An 18,518-nucleotide genomic window follows, 5' to 3' on the forward strand; every position below is an offset into this window, starting at 1 on the left:
TTGTTTATATTTTATTTGTCATGTTAAAGAACAAAAGAACAATTACACTTTGCTAAACCTCATCCAAGGGAATTCAGTAGTCAAAGAACAGTACAGCAGATGGAGATGAAAGAGATTCAACCTAACTAGTGTGATGCGTCTCTGACAGCAGGTCCATGTTGAAGTGGGCGTGAGGGGGAAGTTCAATCTCTTGTTCCTGGATGGTGATGGAGGCTGGAAGTCCCCTGGAAGTCCTGCAGAATCTCTTCAGTCTTACCTGTGCCCACATGGCATCAGAGGACTTCTGACCAAGCTCCAGAGTAAAGAACGTAGGACAGAAGCTGACAGAAAATACAACTAGACAACTGGGGGGGCCAACCCGGTGTTACTCACCACCAGCTCACACTGGAAGCCCCCATCCAAGCGAACTCCTGCTGACTCACTGCCTTGATGCCAGGGAACACTCAAGCAAAAGTACGAGTGAATAAATATTGAAATGAGAATGGGATGAAAGTAAAATAAATTTAAAAAGATGACTCGCTTTATCAATTAAATATTCGATTTGTCTGAGCCTGTCATTCCTCTATTTGTGTTTACTGTCTGCTTCTGTAGTCACTTGAATGTTGACATGTTGAACAAAAACATTAATCATTGATTTCAAGAAACCAGCATCATGACAGCAAATGCTGGTACAGATGACAGGCAGTGTCAATCACAAAGCAGAGGGGTCTGATTTGGAAATTGAAATCAAACAAATCTCATGTACGTGTTGTGGTTTGACCTGTCTGCACCCTTGCAGAAGTTAAACTTGAGTCATCCCAATATTTACACAGTAGGTCTGCAAGTACTGGATTGTGTTTAGTGTTGCTTCTGATGGTGGGAATGCCGTTCCCACAGAGTTAAAGCTTGACACGCACAGTTAAAGTTAAATCACAGTTAAATCTAATTTAAGTAAAGATCAGGGCCCAAGTAGGACAGCCTCCCTACAGGACCCTTGCTGAGCATCACAAGTGAAGAGAACAGACACCCTTAGCTGCTTGTCTGATGTTCAACCTCAGGAACGATCACGGAGCCTTAGAGAAGCATCACAACAGGAAACTTCCAGCAGGACAGCACTGGCCACAGTTTGAACGTCACATTCACAAAGATTTTATTCAAAAAAAAACAACGACCAGCATGGAGTCACAACAAAAGCTCAGTTTTGTTTTGTTGTCCTCCTCGGCATGTAAATGGGCAAATGAGGGGAGTAACTTCAATCTGTCACTGGATCTGGTAGTGGGAGAAAACAAGCCAAAATGTGCCTTTTATTTTGCCTTCGAAATCTGTTTGAACAGGTCATGGTGACCATGACTGTTTTAACAAGACAGGAGTCAGAGTCAAGAGAGCCAGAGATGAAGATACTGAGGTTGTTATTGAAAAAAGAGGCAAAGCTGAGGAGGACAGATGGATTAGGCACGCGGAGAGGAGAGACCAAGTTGGAGATGAAGGAGACAGTGAGGTTCATGATGTATGATGAAAGTGTAATAAGAGGAGGAGAAGTTAGGTGACAGTGGAGAACTGGCCGAGGCAAGAAAAATAACAATGAGGTTCTGTCAGACTTCTAGTTAGTTTGAAAACAACTGACATACTTGTGGCTTTTGTGATCAAAAGTCAGACCTGGTTTCAGACAACGGGTCCTCATTCTTGACAGAAACAAGTTTTGCTTTTTTATGAAATCCAACGTGATACTCCAGCTCTTCTTCCAGTTTAAAACATTTTCCACATTCTGGGCAACAGAATGGTTTTTCGCTGGTGTGTGTTTTTATGTGGTTATTCAGACGTCCTCTGTCATAAAAAGACCTGCAGCACAGCGTGCAGCCGAAGGGTTTCTCTCCTGTGTGGATCCTCATGTGGATCTTCAGAGTGTCCTTCTGATTGAAGCATTTACCACAAAAGGAGCAGCCAAAGGGTTTCTCTCCTGTGTGGATCTTCATGTGAGTCTTGAGGTTTTCTCTCTGATTAAACCGCTTACCGCACTCACAGCAGCTGTAAGGTTTCTCTCCGGTGTGGATTCTCATATGAGTCTTGAGAGTTGCACTGGACGTGAAAAATTTGCCACACTGAGAGCAGCTAAAAGGTTTTTCCCCTGTGTGCACTCTCATGTGACTCTTCAGATTCCCTTTCCACTTAAAAGACTTATCGCAATGAGAACAGCTGAAGGGCTTCTCTCCTGTGTGCATCACCATGTGCGTCTTCAGGTTTCCTTTGGAAATGAAGCTCTTCCCACATTCTGCGCAGGTGAAGGGTTTGTCGCCAGAGTGGATTTTCATGTGAGTATTCAGATTTTCTCTCTGGTTAAAACACTTCCCACACTGGGAGCAGATGAACGGCTTCTCTCCTGTGTGGATCCTCTCGTGCGTCTTGAGATATTCTCGCTGATTAAAACCTTTGCCACAAAAGGAGCAGCTAAAAAGTTTTTCTCCAGCATGGATTCTCATGTGAGTCTTCAGGTTGTCTCTCTGATTGAAACATTTACCACATTCATTGCATTTGAAGGGCTTTTCTCCGGTGTGAATGATCATGTGATGCTTCAGCACTCCCTTCTGACTGAAGCATTTTCCACACTCAGGGCAGCTGAAAGGTTTTTCACCCGTGTGGACCCTCATATGGGTCGCAAGGTGTCCTTTCTGGGTCAACATTTTTCCACAAACTGGACAAGTCACAACTCGGCATGTTTTCTTATGCTGGTTCAGGGCAACCTTGGATGAACACTCCCTCCCACAGTTGGAGCAGGTCAGTGACTTGTCATCATTCTTTTCACTGACAGGAACGAGTTTCTCCACGGAGTCTAAAGCAGGCAATGTGTTGCTGGTTTCCCCCCAGTCCTCGCTGTCATCAGTGTCAGAATCAGAAGACAGTGACCTCCGGTGGTTAGGGAAGAGAATTTGACTTTGGTTGTCGGCAGATTCTGGTCCTCCAGAGTCATCCCCACCAGCTTCAGTTTTGATGTGGATGGAGCTGCTGGCCAGAAGCTCCACCCCTCTCTGAGCGTCATCTTCTTCACTCTTCACTACAACAATATTGTAGGGCAGCTTGGTGACATCTATCTCCTCTTCTTCCTCTTTGATCTGAGAAGGTCCTGCTTCGTGCTTACTTACCAGCAGCTGCTGGACGTCTGCAGGGACACAAACACGCTTGAGTCAGTGGGAAGTCAAGTGTCAAGTGAAAAGTGTGATTCACACACTTACTCCTTTGATGTTTAACTGTGTCTTACAGTAACAATGTGTCATGCTGTAAGAGAAATGTGACTCTATTTCACGAGTTAGATGCTGCTCGGTGGCAGTGTGACCAAGTTGCAGAGGAAAAGTTTGAGTTCTAGCAGAAGCTGTTGCGTCAAAGTCGCTCCTCCAGGAAACTGCACAACTGCAGATGTTTGTTTTGACATTTTGCATCCTGGATGGCTTTGGCATTGAGCTCCAGCTCCCCTTCACACATGAACACTCGTCATCAGCGATCAGAACGTGGCTACATTTTTTATCTGAACTGTCCGTTTCCAGACGACAAAGTCAAACTGCTGGTGTCTAAATAAAAGAAGGGATGCTGTAGAGAGACATGCAAAGGCATGGTCTTCTCTCTGTGACATCAGTGGTGTGAGTCTGGAGAAATATTAATTTTGAGTTGACTCACAACTGGGGTCCTTTGTGTCCATCATGGATCTCACATGAGCTGACTTCTTGTTCTGGTAAGGGTTAGGGTTGGTTAGGTGAGAGGAGAGCTGAGTCTTTCTCTTCAGACCGGCTATAGATCATGACTGTTGACTGAAATATCTTTAATGCTAACGCTGTAGCATTAAACTGCAGACCAAACTTAACACTCTGAGTTCACCAGAGGGCTGATCAAAGCACGGCAAGTCTAAATTTCTCTGTAGAGACACACAGCTTGACCAGATACGAACTGAGTCAGTGTCTCAGTAACCAGCAATGAAGATATTGAACCATCAAAACAATCATAAACATCTCTCCATACATTAAATATTATAATCATACAGCCTGTTTCATGCTCTAGTTTGGAAACATGCCAAGAGACGTACAATGAAATACTTTGTTTCCACCCATTTTCTGACAAAATGAAACTTGAGAGGACGTTTTGATCAAATATGCTTCATTTTCCACTTTCCAAACGATTCGATGCGAAGCGGTGAAAACATTGATGACTCAGGTGAATTTAAAGGACGGTCGAGAGCACGATTTCGACATCACAACGGCTACAAATATGAAAACTAATGAAACCCAGCTTGTAAAGACGAGTCCAAAAGCCAAGACGTTGGTTCCTTTGAAACCGTCAAAGCGTCTTTCAGGCTCAGTAGCTGCTGACGTCAGCACCTTAGACATTTACTAAACACGACTGAGTTACGGCCCATCAGAACCACCTGTGGTGTGACCAGAACACAGACACGCCTGTACGAACCTGTCTTGTTCGGATCCAGTCCAGCTTTCCTAGACACATCGAGAACTCGGCGATGCTCTTCCGTCTCTTGCTTCGCCATCGCCTCAGCGGGTACTTCCGCTGGTGTTGCACTCGTAGTTCCCGAGCGCTTCAGCGAAAGAGAGTTCCGCTTCCGTATATTTATTGTTTTAGCATGTTCTTGTCGTTGTTTTTGGAAAGATTATACAACGTAAATATCTGGTTTTGTTTTCTCTATAATAAAAACTGGTTGCGGTCATAACTGTAATTGGATAATCGAACACTCAATATGAAGAGGAAAAGAAGTGACGCTATCTGTCCAGCGGGTGTCACTGTTTAGCGGCAGAAGCTGAGTTCGGAGTCTGACGTGAGTCGCACGATGTTGAGCGTTTAGAGAGAAGTGTCGTTAAGATTCCGCTTTTCGTCTCATCCTCAAAACATGGACTCCGAGTCACGCCCACTTGGAGCCTCGTGCCGTACACATGAGTGGGGAGTCGAGACCAAACTAAAACAAATGTGAGACATTTTATCGAGCGACAGACTGGTGCTTCTGGACTCAGTCTGCTCTTGGTCTCTGGACACTCTGGTCTTGACTTCAACACCAGCAAACAGGTCCTTAAAAAAGTTTCTTCACATCCTCCAGGCATTCAGTCGTTTGTTGAATGTTAACTTAAAATTTTGACGTTTAGATGGGGAGCGATGTTGTGTTTATTCTTGTTTTATTTGTCATGTTTTAAAATGACTCCAAAGAACAATTACACTTTGCTAAACCTCATCCAAGGGAATTCAGTGGTCAAAGAACAATACAGCAGATGGAGATGAAAGAGATTCAACCTAACTAGTGTGATGCGTCTCTGACAGCAGGTCCATGTTGAAGTGGGCGTGAGGGGGAAGTTCAATCTCTTGTTCCTGGATGGCGATGGAGGCTGGAAGTCCCCTGGAAGTCCTGCAGAATCTCTTCAGTCTTACCTGTGCCCACATGGCATCAGAGGACTTCTGACCAAACTCAAGCAAAAGTACGAGTGAATAAACATTGAAATAAATAAAATAAGTGGGAAAATGCAATTTTCTTTATCAATTAAATATTCGATTTGTCTGAGCCTTTCATTCCTCTAGTTGTATTTACTGTCTGCTTCTGTAATCACTTGAAAGTTGACATGTTAAACAAAAACATTGTTAACCATTCATTTCAAGAAACCAGCATCATGACAGCAAATGCTGGTACAGATGACAGGCAGTGTCGATCACAAAGCAGAGGGGTCTGATTTGGAAATTGAAATAAAACAAATCTCATGTATGTGTTGCGGTTTGACCTGTCTGCACCCTTGCAGAAGTTAAACTTCAGTCACCCCAATATTTACACAGTAGGTCTGCAAGCATTGGATTGTGTTTAGTGTTGCTTCTGATGGTGGGAATGCCGTTCCCACAGAGTTAAAGCTTGACACGCACCATTGCTTCTCTGTTCAAAAGGAATTTCTGTTATTAAATCTAATTTAAGTAAAGATCAGGGCCCATGCAGGACAGCCTCTCTGCAGGACCCTGGCTCAGCATCACAGGTGAAGAGAACAGACACCCTTAGCAGCGTCGCCTGAGCGAGATTCTCGGATGTTCAGCCTCACAAAGCATCGCGGAGCAGTACTGGCCACGGTTTGAACGTCACATTCAAATTTTATTCAAAGATAAAGAAAAACAACGACCAGCATGGAGTCATAACAAAGGGTCAGTTTTCTTTGGTTGTCCTCCTTGGCATGTAAAATGGTAAAAGAGGGGAGTAACTTCAATCTGTCACTGGATCTGGTAGTGGGAGAGAGTAAAGCCAAAATGTGCCATTTATTTTACTTTCAGAATCTGTTTGAAGAGGACCAGGAATTTGACAAGGAATTGTTTGGGATTGTCATGGTGACCGTGACTGTTTTAACAAGACAAGTGTCAGAGTCAAGAGAGTCAAAGATGAAGACACTGAGGTTGTTATTGTGAAAAGTTTGGAGGCAAAGTTAAGGAGGACAGATGGATTAGGCACATGGAGAGGAGAGACCGAGTTGGAGATGAAGGAGACATTGAGGGTCATGATGAAGGTGTGACAGGAGGAGGAGAAGGTAGGTGACAGTGGAGAACTGTCTGTGGCAAGAAAAATAACAATGAGGTTCTGTCAGACTTCTAGTTAGTTTGAAAACAACTCGATCAAAAGTCAGACCTGGTTTCAGACAACGTGTCCTCACTCTTGGCAGAAAGTTTAGCTTTTTTATGAAATTTGATATGATACGCCAGATCTTCTTCCAGTTTAAAGTATTTTCCACATTCTGGGCAACAGAACGGTGTTTTGCTGGTGTGTGTTTTCATGTGGTTATTCAGATGTCCTTTGTCATAAAAAGACTTGCAGCACAGCGTGCAGCCAAAGGGTTTTTCTCCTGTGTGGATCCTCATGTGGATCTTCAGAGTTTCCTTCTGATTGAAGCGTTTGCCACAAAAGGTGCAGCCAAAGGGTTTCTCTCCTGTGTGGATCTTCATGTGAGTCTTGAGATTTTCTCTCTGATTAAACCGTTTACCGCACTCACAGCAGCTGTAAGGTTTCTCTCCGGTGTGGATTCTCATGTGAGTCTTCAGGTTGCCTCTCTGACTGAAACATTTACCACATTCATTGCATTTGAAGGGCTTTACTCCAGTGTGAATGATCATGTGATCTTTCAGCACTCCCTTCTTACTGAAGGATTTTCCACACTCAGGGCAGCTGAAAGGTTTTTCACCCGTGTGGACCCTCATATGGGTCGCAAGGTGTCCTTTCTGGGTCAACATTTTCCCACAAACTGGACAAGTCACAACTCGGCATGTTTTCTTATGCTGGTTCAGGGCAACCTTGGATGAACACTCCCTCCCACAGTTGGAGCAGGTCAGTGACTTGTCATCATTCTTTTCACTGACAGGAACGAGTTTCTCCACGGAGTCTAAAGCAGGCAATGTGTTGCTGGTTTCCCCCCAGTCCTCGCTGTCATCAGTGTCAGAATCAGAAGACAGTGACCTCCGGTGGTTAGGGAAGAGAATTTGACCTTGGCTGTCGGCAGATTCTGGTCCTCCAGAGTCATCCCCACCAGCTTCAGTTTTGATGTGGATGGAGCTGCTGGCCAGAAGCTCCACGCCTCTCTGAGCGTCATCTTCTTCACTCTTCACAACAACAATATTGTAGGGCAGCTTGGTGACGTCTATCTCCTCTTCTTCCTCTTTGATCTGAGAAGGTCCTGCTTCGTGCTTACTTACCAGCAGCTGCTGGACGTCTGCAGGGACACAAACACGCTTGAGTCAGTGGGAAGTCAAGTGTCTTTTGAATTTCGTCCTCAAAAAGAACATCCCATGAAAAGTTTGATTCACAAACTTACTCTTTTGATATTGAACTCTGTCTTACAGTAAGAATGTGTCATGCAGTAAGAGAAATGTGACGCTGCTTGGTGGCAGTGTGACCAAGTTGCAGAGGAAAAGTTTGAGTTTTAGCAGAAGCTGCGTCTGTATCTTTTTGTTTTGACATTTTGTATCCTGGATGGCTTTGGCATTGATCTCCACCTCATGTCAGTGCCGTCTTCATACATGAACACTCGTCATCAGTGATCAGAACGTGGCTACATTTTTTATCTGAACTGTCCGTTTCCAGATGGCAGAGTGAAACAGCTGTTGTCAAAATGAAAGTAGAGATGCTGCAGAGGCATGGTCTTCTCTTTTTTCTGACACCAGCGGTGCGACTCTGGAGAAACATTAATTTTGAGTTGCAGTTGACTCACAACTGGGCTCCTTCATGGATCTGACCTTTACCTACAGCGCAAACGATTCGATGCGAAGCGATGAAAACATTGATGACTGAGGTGAATTTAAAGGACAATCGAGCGCAGGATTTCGACATCACAACGGCTACAAATGTGAAAACCCATGAAACCCAGATGTAAAGGCGAGTAAAGACGTTGGTTTGAAAACCGTCAAAACGTCTTTCAGGCTCCGTAGCAACTGACGTCAGCACCTCGGCCATTTACTAAACAAACGCGGCTGTGTTGCGGCCCACCAGAACCACCCGTGGTGTGATCGGAACACAGACACGCCTGTACGAACCTGTCTTGTTCGGATCCAGTTTAGCTTCCCGAGACACATCTAGAACTTTGCGCGGCTCTTCCGTCTTTTGCTTCGCCATCGCCTCAGCGCGTACTTCCGCTGGTGTTGCACTCGCAGTTCCCGAGCGCTTCAGCGAAAGAGAAAGAGAGTTCCGCTTCCGTATCTATATATATATATTTTCTAGCATGTACTGGTCGTTGTTTTGGAAATACTGTGTAACGTAAATATCTGTTTTTATTTTCTCTATAATAAAAACTGGTTTTGGTCATGAACATAATTGGATTATCCAACACTAAATAAAAAGTGGAAGAGAAGTGATGCTCGCTATCTGCCCAGCGGGTGTCACTGTTTAGCGGCAGAAGCTGAGTTCGGAGTCTGACGCGAGTCGCACGGTGTTGAGCATTTAGAAAGAAACTAAGTGTCGTTAAGATTAGGTTTCATCTACAAAAACCCACGCCCACTTGGAGCCTCGTGCCGTACACATGAGTGGTCACCACATTCTTGTGTGACCGCTGGAGTCAAGACCAAACTGGAGAGCATTTTAAGTCTTTGATTTATACTCGGTTCCTTTCCAACACCAGCAAACAGGTCCTTAAAAAAGGGCATCGTGAGTTTCTCAGAGGAAGTCAGGCGCTTCAGCAGACTAGGACTAGGAAGTGCCTTGACACGTACCAGTGAAGTGAACTCAGAACGAACTAAAACGACATCACGTGAAAAGATATGGATAGCTTTTAAAAGGGTCAAGCTCAGAGAAAACATTTACCATGTGACTTCCAAACATCTACATCTACACCGCCAGGGGGCGGCAGTATTGGTGGTCGAGGAGCACGCGCCGCAGGCGCTTCCTCCTCATGTGCTCCTGCAGGCCACTGTAAGATCTAAAACTGCGGCCACACTGCTCACAGAAGAACACGTCCCTCCGTCCGGTGTCCTTGGAGCAGCGGTCAGTCAGGAGCTCCGTAGCACAGAGTTTCCTGTGTTGGATCAGCTTAGACTGCGAGTTACACGACCTCCCACATCGAGCGCAGACCAGCGAGCTAAGATGGACCTTTCTGGACCTAAGTCTCTTCACAGGTGAAGTGTTGTGGGGGACACTGCTATCGTCGCTGTCGTCAAACTCAGAGGAAAGTGGCCGCAGGTGGAAGCCGTGGCCAGCAGCTTCTGGTCCGTCGGACTTTGTCGTCGAGGGAAACAGCCTCTGATATGTGGAGTGGTGATAAACCTTCACCTGAAAGACATCTGGATTCGTGTTGTTGGTTTCCCTCCAGTCGTCACTGTCATCAGTCTCAGAAGAAAAAGACCTCTGGAGGGGATCTGAGCACTGCGCTGGCTCTGGCCCGCAGCAGTGCTCTCCATCCTCAGCTGTTCTCCTCTTCTTTTCTCTCCACACTCCACGCCTCACCAGTGCTCTCTGTGTCACAGAGCCGCCAGGACTCCTGAACACACGGGTGTCAGTGCCTTTCCCCCAGTCCTTGCTGTCATCAGTCTCTGACCCTGAAGAATGTGACTTCAGGTGGGGAAGTAGGACTGGGCTGCGGGCTGGTTCTGATCCACCCCACTCGTCTCCATCCTCTTCTGTCTTGATATGTTGAGTCCACCCGCTGGTCAGAAGCACCTCCACGTCTTCACTCTTCAGCTGCACCACGTGGTCCGTGTTCTCATCTGTGTCACGGGGAGCACGGGGTTCCTCACAGTCCTGACTGGTCCTCAGGTGCTGGACGTCTGCAGGGACACCAGATTCATCGTCTCACATGATCAATGAAACTAGAAAGGTGCCGAGTCAGCACATCGCTCAGCGTATCACGGGTCTTTATAAAAACAGCTTCAACGGCTAAATAATTGCCAGTGGGTCACGGGATCCTGTCAGACACAAACCCACGACCCAGTGGCCCAAACCCATTCTCTAACCGTGGCACCCCCCGGCCGATTGCCTGGACGAGAGGAAACCACGTTTATTGACATCAAAAATTCATTAGACAAAGTACAACTTCTGTTCAGAAAAATAAGGAACAGCAACACATCAACAACAAAACTTTTCTTTTACAGTCTCTTTACAATGAGTGGTGTAAATGATGGTTTGGTGATATGTGATGTCAAACATGACTGATAAGTGATGAGCAGTGTTGAATGAGCTGCCACTACAGACACATGGAAGTAGATTTATTTATATGCGTGTTATAAGTCAGGATTTAAGGCCGGTGCCCGTCTTTAACCAAAGCAGTACTGTGACCGGAAGTCATAAAAATAAATGGGGAAGTCTTATCTTAGATCCAAACAAGCCAAGTTTTTGGTAAAACCGTCTGTTTGTGAAAAACAGATTGAGTAACTAAAAAATAAATAAAACAGAGAACGAACCGATCCTGTGCAGTCGCACCGAGGGCTGTTTCAGAAGGACTCGGACCAGCATGCGGTGGCGGTCCAACTCGCCCTCCAACTCGGACACAGTTTGCTGGAAGACTCCGAAGATTTCTTGGGCCGCAGCGGCCAGACGATCGCTGACGAACTGTTGCAGGGTCTGAACGGACGACATCCTGCTTTATTTAACACCGACGTCGACAGGAGTCTTTGTCCGGGGAGCGGGGAAGTTTAGCACCAGTGGTGTCACAATTTTTAATACCCGACAGAAACAGTGAAGTGAACACGGTTCCGCTATCGGCCGGAAGCAGTGGTGAGGGGACGTCACGTGCGTGGTGGTTTTAAGTTCTCTATTTAGGTACACTGAATCCGGAAACACTATTATTTAGATATTAAACAAATGCGTCATAGCAGAACAACAAAATGTATTTTATTTGAAGAGACTTAAAACTCCTATTTTTTTGCCGCACCGCTTTAAACAACTTCTGGGCAAACAAGGTATTGCATTTGATAATCATAATGGGAAATGTGCATTTATTATACAAAATTCATATTATTCATTGTTTGTGCTACTAATAAAGAAGTTATTCACATGACGGAGGAGGTTGGGAAGTACCATCATCTCCAGAGCTGAACCTGATAAGATAAGATAAGAGGGTCCACAACTTCTTTATTAGTAGCACAAACAATGAATAATATTAATATTGTATAATAAATGCACAATTCCCATTAATCAACATGTCGTCATCATGTGCCAAACTGAAATGTTACGCATCATTAAAAAAATAAATAAAATTGTGCAACTCTAGTGACAACAGCATGAATGTTTGCATGAATTGAACTGATGGACGTTTCGCTCAGTCGAGTGTTTCTGCCTGAACATGCAGGCTCTTTACACCTGAACTGATTCTTGAGCTGACTCCTAGCTGTGTGACATCATCATCATCTCAGAGGTCTTCATGTCTCAGGGAGACGTATCTAGCCATATAGATGACAAACAAGACTTAAGAAGTTCGCTCCAGTGAAAAATAAATATAAAATCTAAATCGAAAAATCGACTGGATAAACAATACTTGGTATGAGAGACCCCTGGTAAGTTTGTACAGAGGTGAGGAAACAGAAATTGTAAGCAAACCAAATGTGAGACTGAGAGACTCCTGGCACCTGACCTGCAGCCTCACAAAAACAGAACTTTGATTTTTGTGACATTTATTCAAGTTGATCCAGAAAAAACAAAGTCTTGAGGCCAGAATCAATATTTGATATGAGGCAGTGACGTCCACCCTCATTACCTGTGACGCTAAAAATAGATTTGGCACTGGTTTACTTACTTAATGTTGCTCACGCATCGTATTAACGATTCGGATGAGCAATAGCCATCACTTTCTCCAGATGAAACTGTGTGAAGGGGACAGGTATTCAATGTTCCTGAGCAGTGGAGATACTTGCCAATTTGTGACTTCTCTCGTGTTTATTCAGATAACTTGATGTTGTGAAACTTTTACCACACTCTAAGCAGGAGTATGGTTTCTCTCCTGTGTGACTTCTTATGTGATATTTTAGAATTCCGAGTTGACTGAAGCTCTTCCCACAAATCGAGCAACTGAAAGGTCTTTCTCCAGTGTGAATCCGCACATGATTCTTCATATGTTCTCTGCGACTAAAGCACAGGCCACAGTGAGAGCAGCTGAAGGGTTTTTCACCCGTGTGGGTCTTCATGTGGTTCATCAGGTAGTCCTTGCGGCTAAAACACTTTCCACACTCGGAGCAGCTCAATGGTTTTTCTCCCGTGTGGATCTTAACGTGAGTCTTAAGAGTATTCTTATTCTTAAAACATTTACCGCATTGAAGGCAGCTAAAAGGTTTCTCTCCTGTGTGTATTTTCATGTGAATCTGCAGATATCTCCTCTGGGTGAAGCATTTCCCGCAAATGGAGCAGGGAAATGAGCCTCCACTGCAGTTGTTCTTGTGCTGAGTCAGGCCTCTCTTTGAGGAACATCTCCTCCCACATTGGGAGCAGATCAGCGTTATATAATCGCCTCCCCTCTGACTGTCCCCTGGATTTCCCACAGATTTTGAAGCAGGCTGAGTGTTACTGGCTTCCCTCCAGTCGTCGCTGTCATCTGTGTCAGAGGAGGGCAGCTTCTGCTCAGAGTGTAGCGATGAATCTGGATCCAAACAGCTGCCTGATTCTGATCCTCCCCCATCGTCAGCTTCTGCTTTCGTGTGTCGAGTGAAGCTGCTGGTCGGAGCTTCATCATCTTCAATCTTCACCACAACAATATCAAAGGGGAACTGACTGACATGTGCTTCCTCCTCTTCTTCTTTAATCTGAGGGGATTCTGCTTCGTCTTGGTCCAGACTGCAGTCCCACTGCTGTTGCTCCTCTTCCACCAGCAGGGCATCTGCAGAGACACAACATGAGCATCCAAGATGTTGGTGTGAGGCACTTGTTTGTGTGTGTTGACACTGTCCTCCAAAATCTTTTCATGAAACCGTCAAAGAGTCACTGAAACCTGGAGTCAGAAACCTCGGCCCAGCTGACCTTCCATCAAATCCATTTCTTCTCAGTGGCATTCCTTTAAGGTCTACCCTGGATCCAGATGCTTCTCATCAGTCTCCTAAATTCTTAGCTCTGTCATTGACTCTGATGATTTCTCTGCTCGCAGCCATCAGTAGGTGCCAGTAGCTGAACCAAACCTCCTCGTGTGACTGACACACACAGCTGCACACTCACTGAGACTGTCTTCACATCACAAGAGGAAGCATATTAACCATGGATAAAGAGAGTATTTATTTGGTGTTCATAATCAGTAAGCATTGTTTAGAGTGAACACTCAGTTACCATCCAGGGACGATATATAGACGCGCAATTAAGTATTTATAATGTCACCTGAATGTGCTGCAGACACACACGTTGGTTTAGTATTGGATAATATGTGCTCCAACGTGTTTTCAAACTTCTCTTTCTTCAGTTCGGTGTGTGAACCGCAATAACATAGGTAATAATTAGAATAATAATAATTAAGACAAAGCTACCATCCTACTTAAAGCCTCACGGTCCTCGGCTGTCACCTGAAATTAATGACTTCTCTAATGCTTTCTGTTCAGAGGAAGATGGTGATTGGTGAAACTGTCTGAACGTCTCTTCAGATGTTCGGAACAAGCCGAACCGACTGCCAGATTCTCCTCCGAGCTGAAGGCAGTTGCTGCGTATTTGTTCGAGCTCACCTCTCTTGTCTGACGGAACCAATGTTTTCCGGATTACAACCATGTCTTGGCGCCGGTCGACCGCCTCTTGATGTCCGTCCATCGCCGCCGAACTGTCCAAGTCCGCGACCGAACCCGTCGTTGATGGTTAAGAAGCGAATCTCACGTTCATGGAAGCGCCTGTCTATTTACTTCCGCTGGGGTCGCACTGTTAGGTTTCCTCCATGCGAGTGAAATAGTTCCGCTTCTGAACAGTCGAGTTAAAATGAACGGTTTAAGGTGATTAACCGAGTTACTCTCCACTTCACCAATTTGTATTCTCTTAACGTAATCCGTCGGATCCACCCAATCCGATTGATCTATTGACTTCTGCGACTTAAAACTGCAGTCGCTACGATGTTCCGCTGTAGATTTGTTTTAAGTCAACAGGAACTCACTTGTTTAATGGAGCTACATTACAGTAAATAAACAGTTGTGTATATTGGGATATGACAGAGTGGCGAAACAATCCGTTCATTGACCGGGGCTCGGAACCATTGTCCTCGATGTTGTTTCTGTCAGATGGCATAACGGTGACGCCGCTGGCGGAAAACACCACCGCTGCGCGAACAAAGACTTGACTGCGGTGTCAAACCCTCAGCAGGATGTCTTCAGTCCACACTCTCCGGCAGTTCGTCAACGATCGTCTGGCCGCTGCTGCGCAGGAAATCTTCGCAGTGTTCCAGCAGACTGTGTCCGAGTTGGTGGACGAGTTGGACCGCCAGCGGAAGCTGCTGGACGGGCTGCTGAAACAACCCGTGGTTCGGCTCCCCAACATATGTTCGTACAGTGCGGCGGGCTGCGAGCAAAGAGACAAGTCTAAACCGCTTCTTAGGAAAGAATGCTGTTTAACAGGGCAGCAAAATCACAGACACAAGGGTGAGTGGAGACACAACTGGCGCATTTGAATCATACTTCCGCGTCGTGAGTAAATTCCAGTGGCAATAGCTGCGGGACAGCCGGAGGTTTGCAGGAAGCTTGTACAAATAAAGTCGTCCCTAAAGCCATCAGAGGACAGGACTTGTGTGTGACACTGATCTTGATGTTGAGACTCTCGAGGAAAGTAGAAGCACCATCAAAGAGACCTGGAACGCTCTGACCAAACTTTTGTCCTGCAAAATTACAGCATCAAGAATCAGGGGCCCCACAAGCCAGTTAAAACCTTCATTGCCGCTCAGACGTGGTGACACATCGGTGAAAGCATAAAAACGGCCCTGAGACACGTCCAACGTGTTTTGCCCATATTGTTTTGTCACTGACATGGGCCGTGCTCTTCCATTTGTCTGGGGGCCCTTGGCAATTGCTGGATGTCCCTCACAAGAATAATGAGGTTGTTCGAAAGGAAAGTCTTGAAAGGATTCAATATTGATTTTGCATGGGTCTTTAATGTATCCATCTTCTTCTATGACTGCATGTGTTTGAACCTGTGTCGGCGCGCCTCAGTTCACATCTATGTATGAGCCCAGTTTATGTTTATTTGTTTATTTTATGCTTATGTTTCGTTTTAAAAGCATGATGGGAAAGTTAAATACTGCGTGGGTTCAAATCCGGTGTGGCCCCTTGGTTGTTTGTCACTGCATATGACTGTCAAGTCACTTTGCCTCTATGTGTTTGACACCATGACCAAATGACGCCATGACCAGACGACAAACACAGTGACCAAAACAAATGCAACATGATGTCCACGTACGAAAAAGCGGGTAAGGAGACTGCAGCGACAGTCTGGTCACTAATAATGTCCCATCAGCCAAACACATTCAAGTTCTTGGATTAACTAGGAACTAGGAAGCAACAAGAAGCTTGGGTTTGAATCCCAGTGAGTTCCTTGACAACATGTGGTGTGTCAGGTGGAGGCTTTTGCACCAGGGTTTCGCACTGTGATTTCCAGTCCAGGCGCCCCATCTCGACAAGTTCCACGCACTTCCATCTCTCCATTCATCAGCTGACACCAGGTTATCTCTCAGGCATCACTCAGACACGCCCCGTCGCCCACTCTCACTCATACACGCTGTAACCCTAAATTAAGACTGACAGGACACAGTCTGGGATATTACAAACAGGACAAGAAACTTGTGGTCTGCTCTGGTGGGAGCAACCCTGCAGTGGTGATCGTGAATGTGTGGTTAAAAACTTGTGTTTAGGTGACAGGTCTGAGGCTAGAGTAATAAATTATGTTGCTTTGTGTCGTGGCCCTGCAGATGTCCAGCAGCTGCCGGTGGCCAAAACAGAAGAATCCCTCGAGCTGCAGAAGCACAGACCCTGTCTGGACCCCGAGGAGCCAGATCACCCACACTATAAAGACGGGGCACTAGGGAATGTCTCTTCTTTGTGTGAAGTGAAGAAGGAAGATCGTGCACAGAGAGAGGTGGAGCCTCCAACCTGCAGCTTCACCATAAAAGCAGAGACTGATGGAGACCACTGTGGAAGACTGGAACCAGTCAGCTACTCTGGTCCACTTCTCCTCTCTCCTTACCAAAGGACACTCTCTGATTCCGACACTGACAACAGCGAAGACTGGAGGAAGTCCACAGACACTCAGACAGGTTCAAACTCGGGGGAGAATCCAGAGGTCAGTGAGAGGAGTGATGACAAATCTCCAAGATGTTCGAGATGCTCCAGAGTGTTCACTTGTGTTACGAGCCTGAGGGATCACCAAAAAGCCTGCAGTCGCAGACCTTTCACCTGTTTGCTGTGTGGAAAGTCTTTCCGTATGAAAGGAAATCTAAAGGCTCACATGATAAGTCACACTGGAGAGAAACCTTTCAGCTGTCCCCAGTGTGGCAAATGTTTTAATCGAAGGCACATTTTGAAGAATCACTTGAGAACTCATTCAGGAGAGAAACCCTACAGCTGCTCTCAGTGTGGTCACTGCTTCAAGTGGAAGGTCCAACTGAAGAATCATTTGACAACGCACACTGGGGAAAAACCTTTTGGCTGCTCACTGTGTGGCAAATGTTTTAATCGAAGAGACAATTTGAAGACTCACATGAGAATTCACTCCGGCGAGAAACCATTTTCTTGCTCCAGGTGTGGGCGAAGGTTTACGACGTCGGGTAACAGGAAGAAACATGAGAGAAGTCACAGTGGTTCTTCCCTCTCCACTTCTCAGTGACAACAGATCCACTACTACTACTAATACTGCAACTCTCTACTCACTGGCATCATGAAGAACTCTCTCACTCCCCCTGCTGGTTCATAACTCAGCAGTGAGGCTTCTAATTGGCTCAAACAGACGGCAGCACATTACTCTAGTGTTACAGCTTCTCTGCGCTGGCTCCCTGTCCACTTAAGAATCAATTTTAAGATTTTATGAATAATTTTCAAAGCCCATCTCGGTCTAGCCCACAAATACATTGTAGAACTGCTGACCCCCTACGAGCCAGCCAGGACGCTCACATCCTCCTGGGTCTCTGCTTGTTGTCCCAAAGTCTTGACCTAAATCTACAGGTGACAGAGCCTTTTCTGTCAGGGCTCCTCCACTCTGGACCAGTCTGCCAGAGGAGATCCCAAACACAATGTGCGCCGGCACCTTCAAATCACAGCTAAAAAGTCACTTTTATGGGCTTGGAGTTACGTAACATTTCCTTAGTTCAAACTCGCTGAAGGCCTAGCTGTCCACTTTAGCAGCAGACATAGTGAAAACACTCTCTGCTGTTTTGCCCGTAAGGCACTTTGTGAACAGTGTTCTAAAAAGTACAATAGAAATAATATTTTATTATCATTATCATTGAATTCTGATCCAAGTGTGGCCACCCTTCTGCGCCTGATAGACACAATAAATATAATCAATCTATTTTAAACAAATTCCCTAAAAACTCTATGTCTAGTTGGGATTCAGAAACATCGCTCTGGTGCTGAGAGCTGGTGACACTCGCTTGTGATTTGTCTCAAATGATGTATAATATCTGAACTGTACTTACACTTACAAAATACTGTATTGAAGTTTGTTTTTTTGTGTCACTGTTACATGATAGATTCTTGTCGTGTACTTAATGCATTGTTCATTGTTTACCTTTGTTTGGAATGTGTGTGTTTCCTGGCACACAGCTGTTGGGCAGAAATCAGAGTCCACAATGTTGAGCCACATGAATAAACATGTCCTGCTGAGTTTCTGTGTCACCTGTGCGTGTGGTGCTGAGTGAGGGCTGCTGCAGTGTTGTTCTTCTTTTAATCTATTTGTTCTCACAACAGCCTTCAGACCTCCACGGTTTTGTTGAAACTGAGATCAAGCGTCCTGAGATCTTGCCCCACATCAGGAAGGTTGCTGAAGAATACTGAAGGTCAGCAGCCTGACCTGCTGCAGCCTGACAGGCCTCTGATGCTATTCCATGGAAGAAAGCCTCCCTCACCCCAACACAAGACGGCATCAGTCAGTGGAAACGGAGACTGAAACACTTTCATAC

At 45.5% G+C, this 18,518-nt stretch overlaps 4 protein-coding genes across 6 annotated transcripts; 1 reads left to right on the forward strand and 3 right to left on the reverse strand.

Annotated features, from left to right (window-relative positions):
* Positions 1-50: 50 nt before the first annotated feature.
* LOC128762440 (gastrula zinc finger protein XlCGF57.1-like) lies at positions 51-4,722 on the reverse strand. The gene is made up of 2 exons (XM_053870720.1): positions 4,426-4,722; positions 51-3,133 (listed from the first exon to the last, which is right to left on the reverse strand). Exons 1-2 carry the CDS (start codon positions 4,502-4,504, stop codon positions 1,623-1,625), a joined length of 1,590 nt encoding a protein of 529 aa, XP_053726695.1. The 5' UTR covers positions 4,505-4,722; the 3' UTR covers positions 51-1,622.
* Positions 4,723-5,890: 1,168 nt separating this feature from the next.
* LOC128762478 (oocyte zinc finger protein XlCOF20-like) lies at positions 5,891-11,095 on the reverse strand. Of its 3 annotated transcripts, none has more exons than XM_053870784.1 (3): positions 10,867-11,095; positions 9,740-10,233; positions 7,556-7,691 (listed from the first exon to the last, which is right to left on the reverse strand). In XM_053870784.1, exons 1-3 carry the CDS (start codon positions 11,039-11,041, stop codon positions 7,671-7,673), a joined length of 690 nt encoding a protein of 229 aa, XP_053726759.1. In that variant the 5' UTR covers positions 11,042-11,095; the 3' UTR covers positions 7,556-7,670. The 3 variants fall into 3 exon arrangements, with proteins under 3 accessions (XP_053726757.1, XP_053726759.1, XP_053726758.1); XM_053870783.1 differs by having other exon boundaries at positions 7,582-7,691; positions 9,275-10,233; XM_053870782.1 differs by lacking the exons at positions 9,740-10,233; positions 10,867-11,095 and adding an exon at positions 8,512-8,610 and having other exon boundaries at positions 5,891-7,691.
* Positions 11,096-11,511: 416 nt separating this feature from the next.
* LOC128762494 (gastrula zinc finger protein XlCGF8.2DB-like) lies at positions 11,512-14,259 on the reverse strand. The gene is made up of 2 exons (XM_053870801.1): positions 14,098-14,259; positions 11,512-13,271 (listed from the first exon to the last, which is right to left on the reverse strand). Exons 1-2 carry the CDS (start codon positions 14,177-14,179, stop codon positions 12,286-12,288), a joined length of 1,068 nt encoding a protein of 355 aa, XP_053726776.1. The 5' UTR covers positions 14,180-14,259; the 3' UTR covers positions 11,512-12,285.
* Positions 14,260-14,672: 413 nt separating this feature from the next.
* Positions 14,673-18,342, forward strand: LOC128762477 (zinc finger protein 79-like). Its single transcript, XM_053870781.1, has 2 exons — positions 14,673-14,994; positions 16,314-18,342. Exons 1-2 carry the CDS (start codon positions 14,721-14,723, stop codon positions 17,225-17,227), a joined length of 1,188 nt encoding a protein of 395 aa, XP_053726756.1. The 5' UTR covers positions 14,673-14,720; the 3' UTR covers positions 17,228-18,342.
* Positions 18,343-18,518: the final 176 nt, after the last annotated feature.

The sequence above is a fragment of the Synchiropus splendidus genome, chromosome 7 (assembly GCF_027744825.2).
Source record: "Synchiropus splendidus isolate RoL2022-P1 chromosome 7, RoL_Sspl_1.0, whole genome shotgun sequence".
Taxonomy (NCBI): Eukaryota; Metazoa; Chordata; class Actinopteri; order Syngnathiformes; family Callionymidae; genus Synchiropus; species Synchiropus splendidus.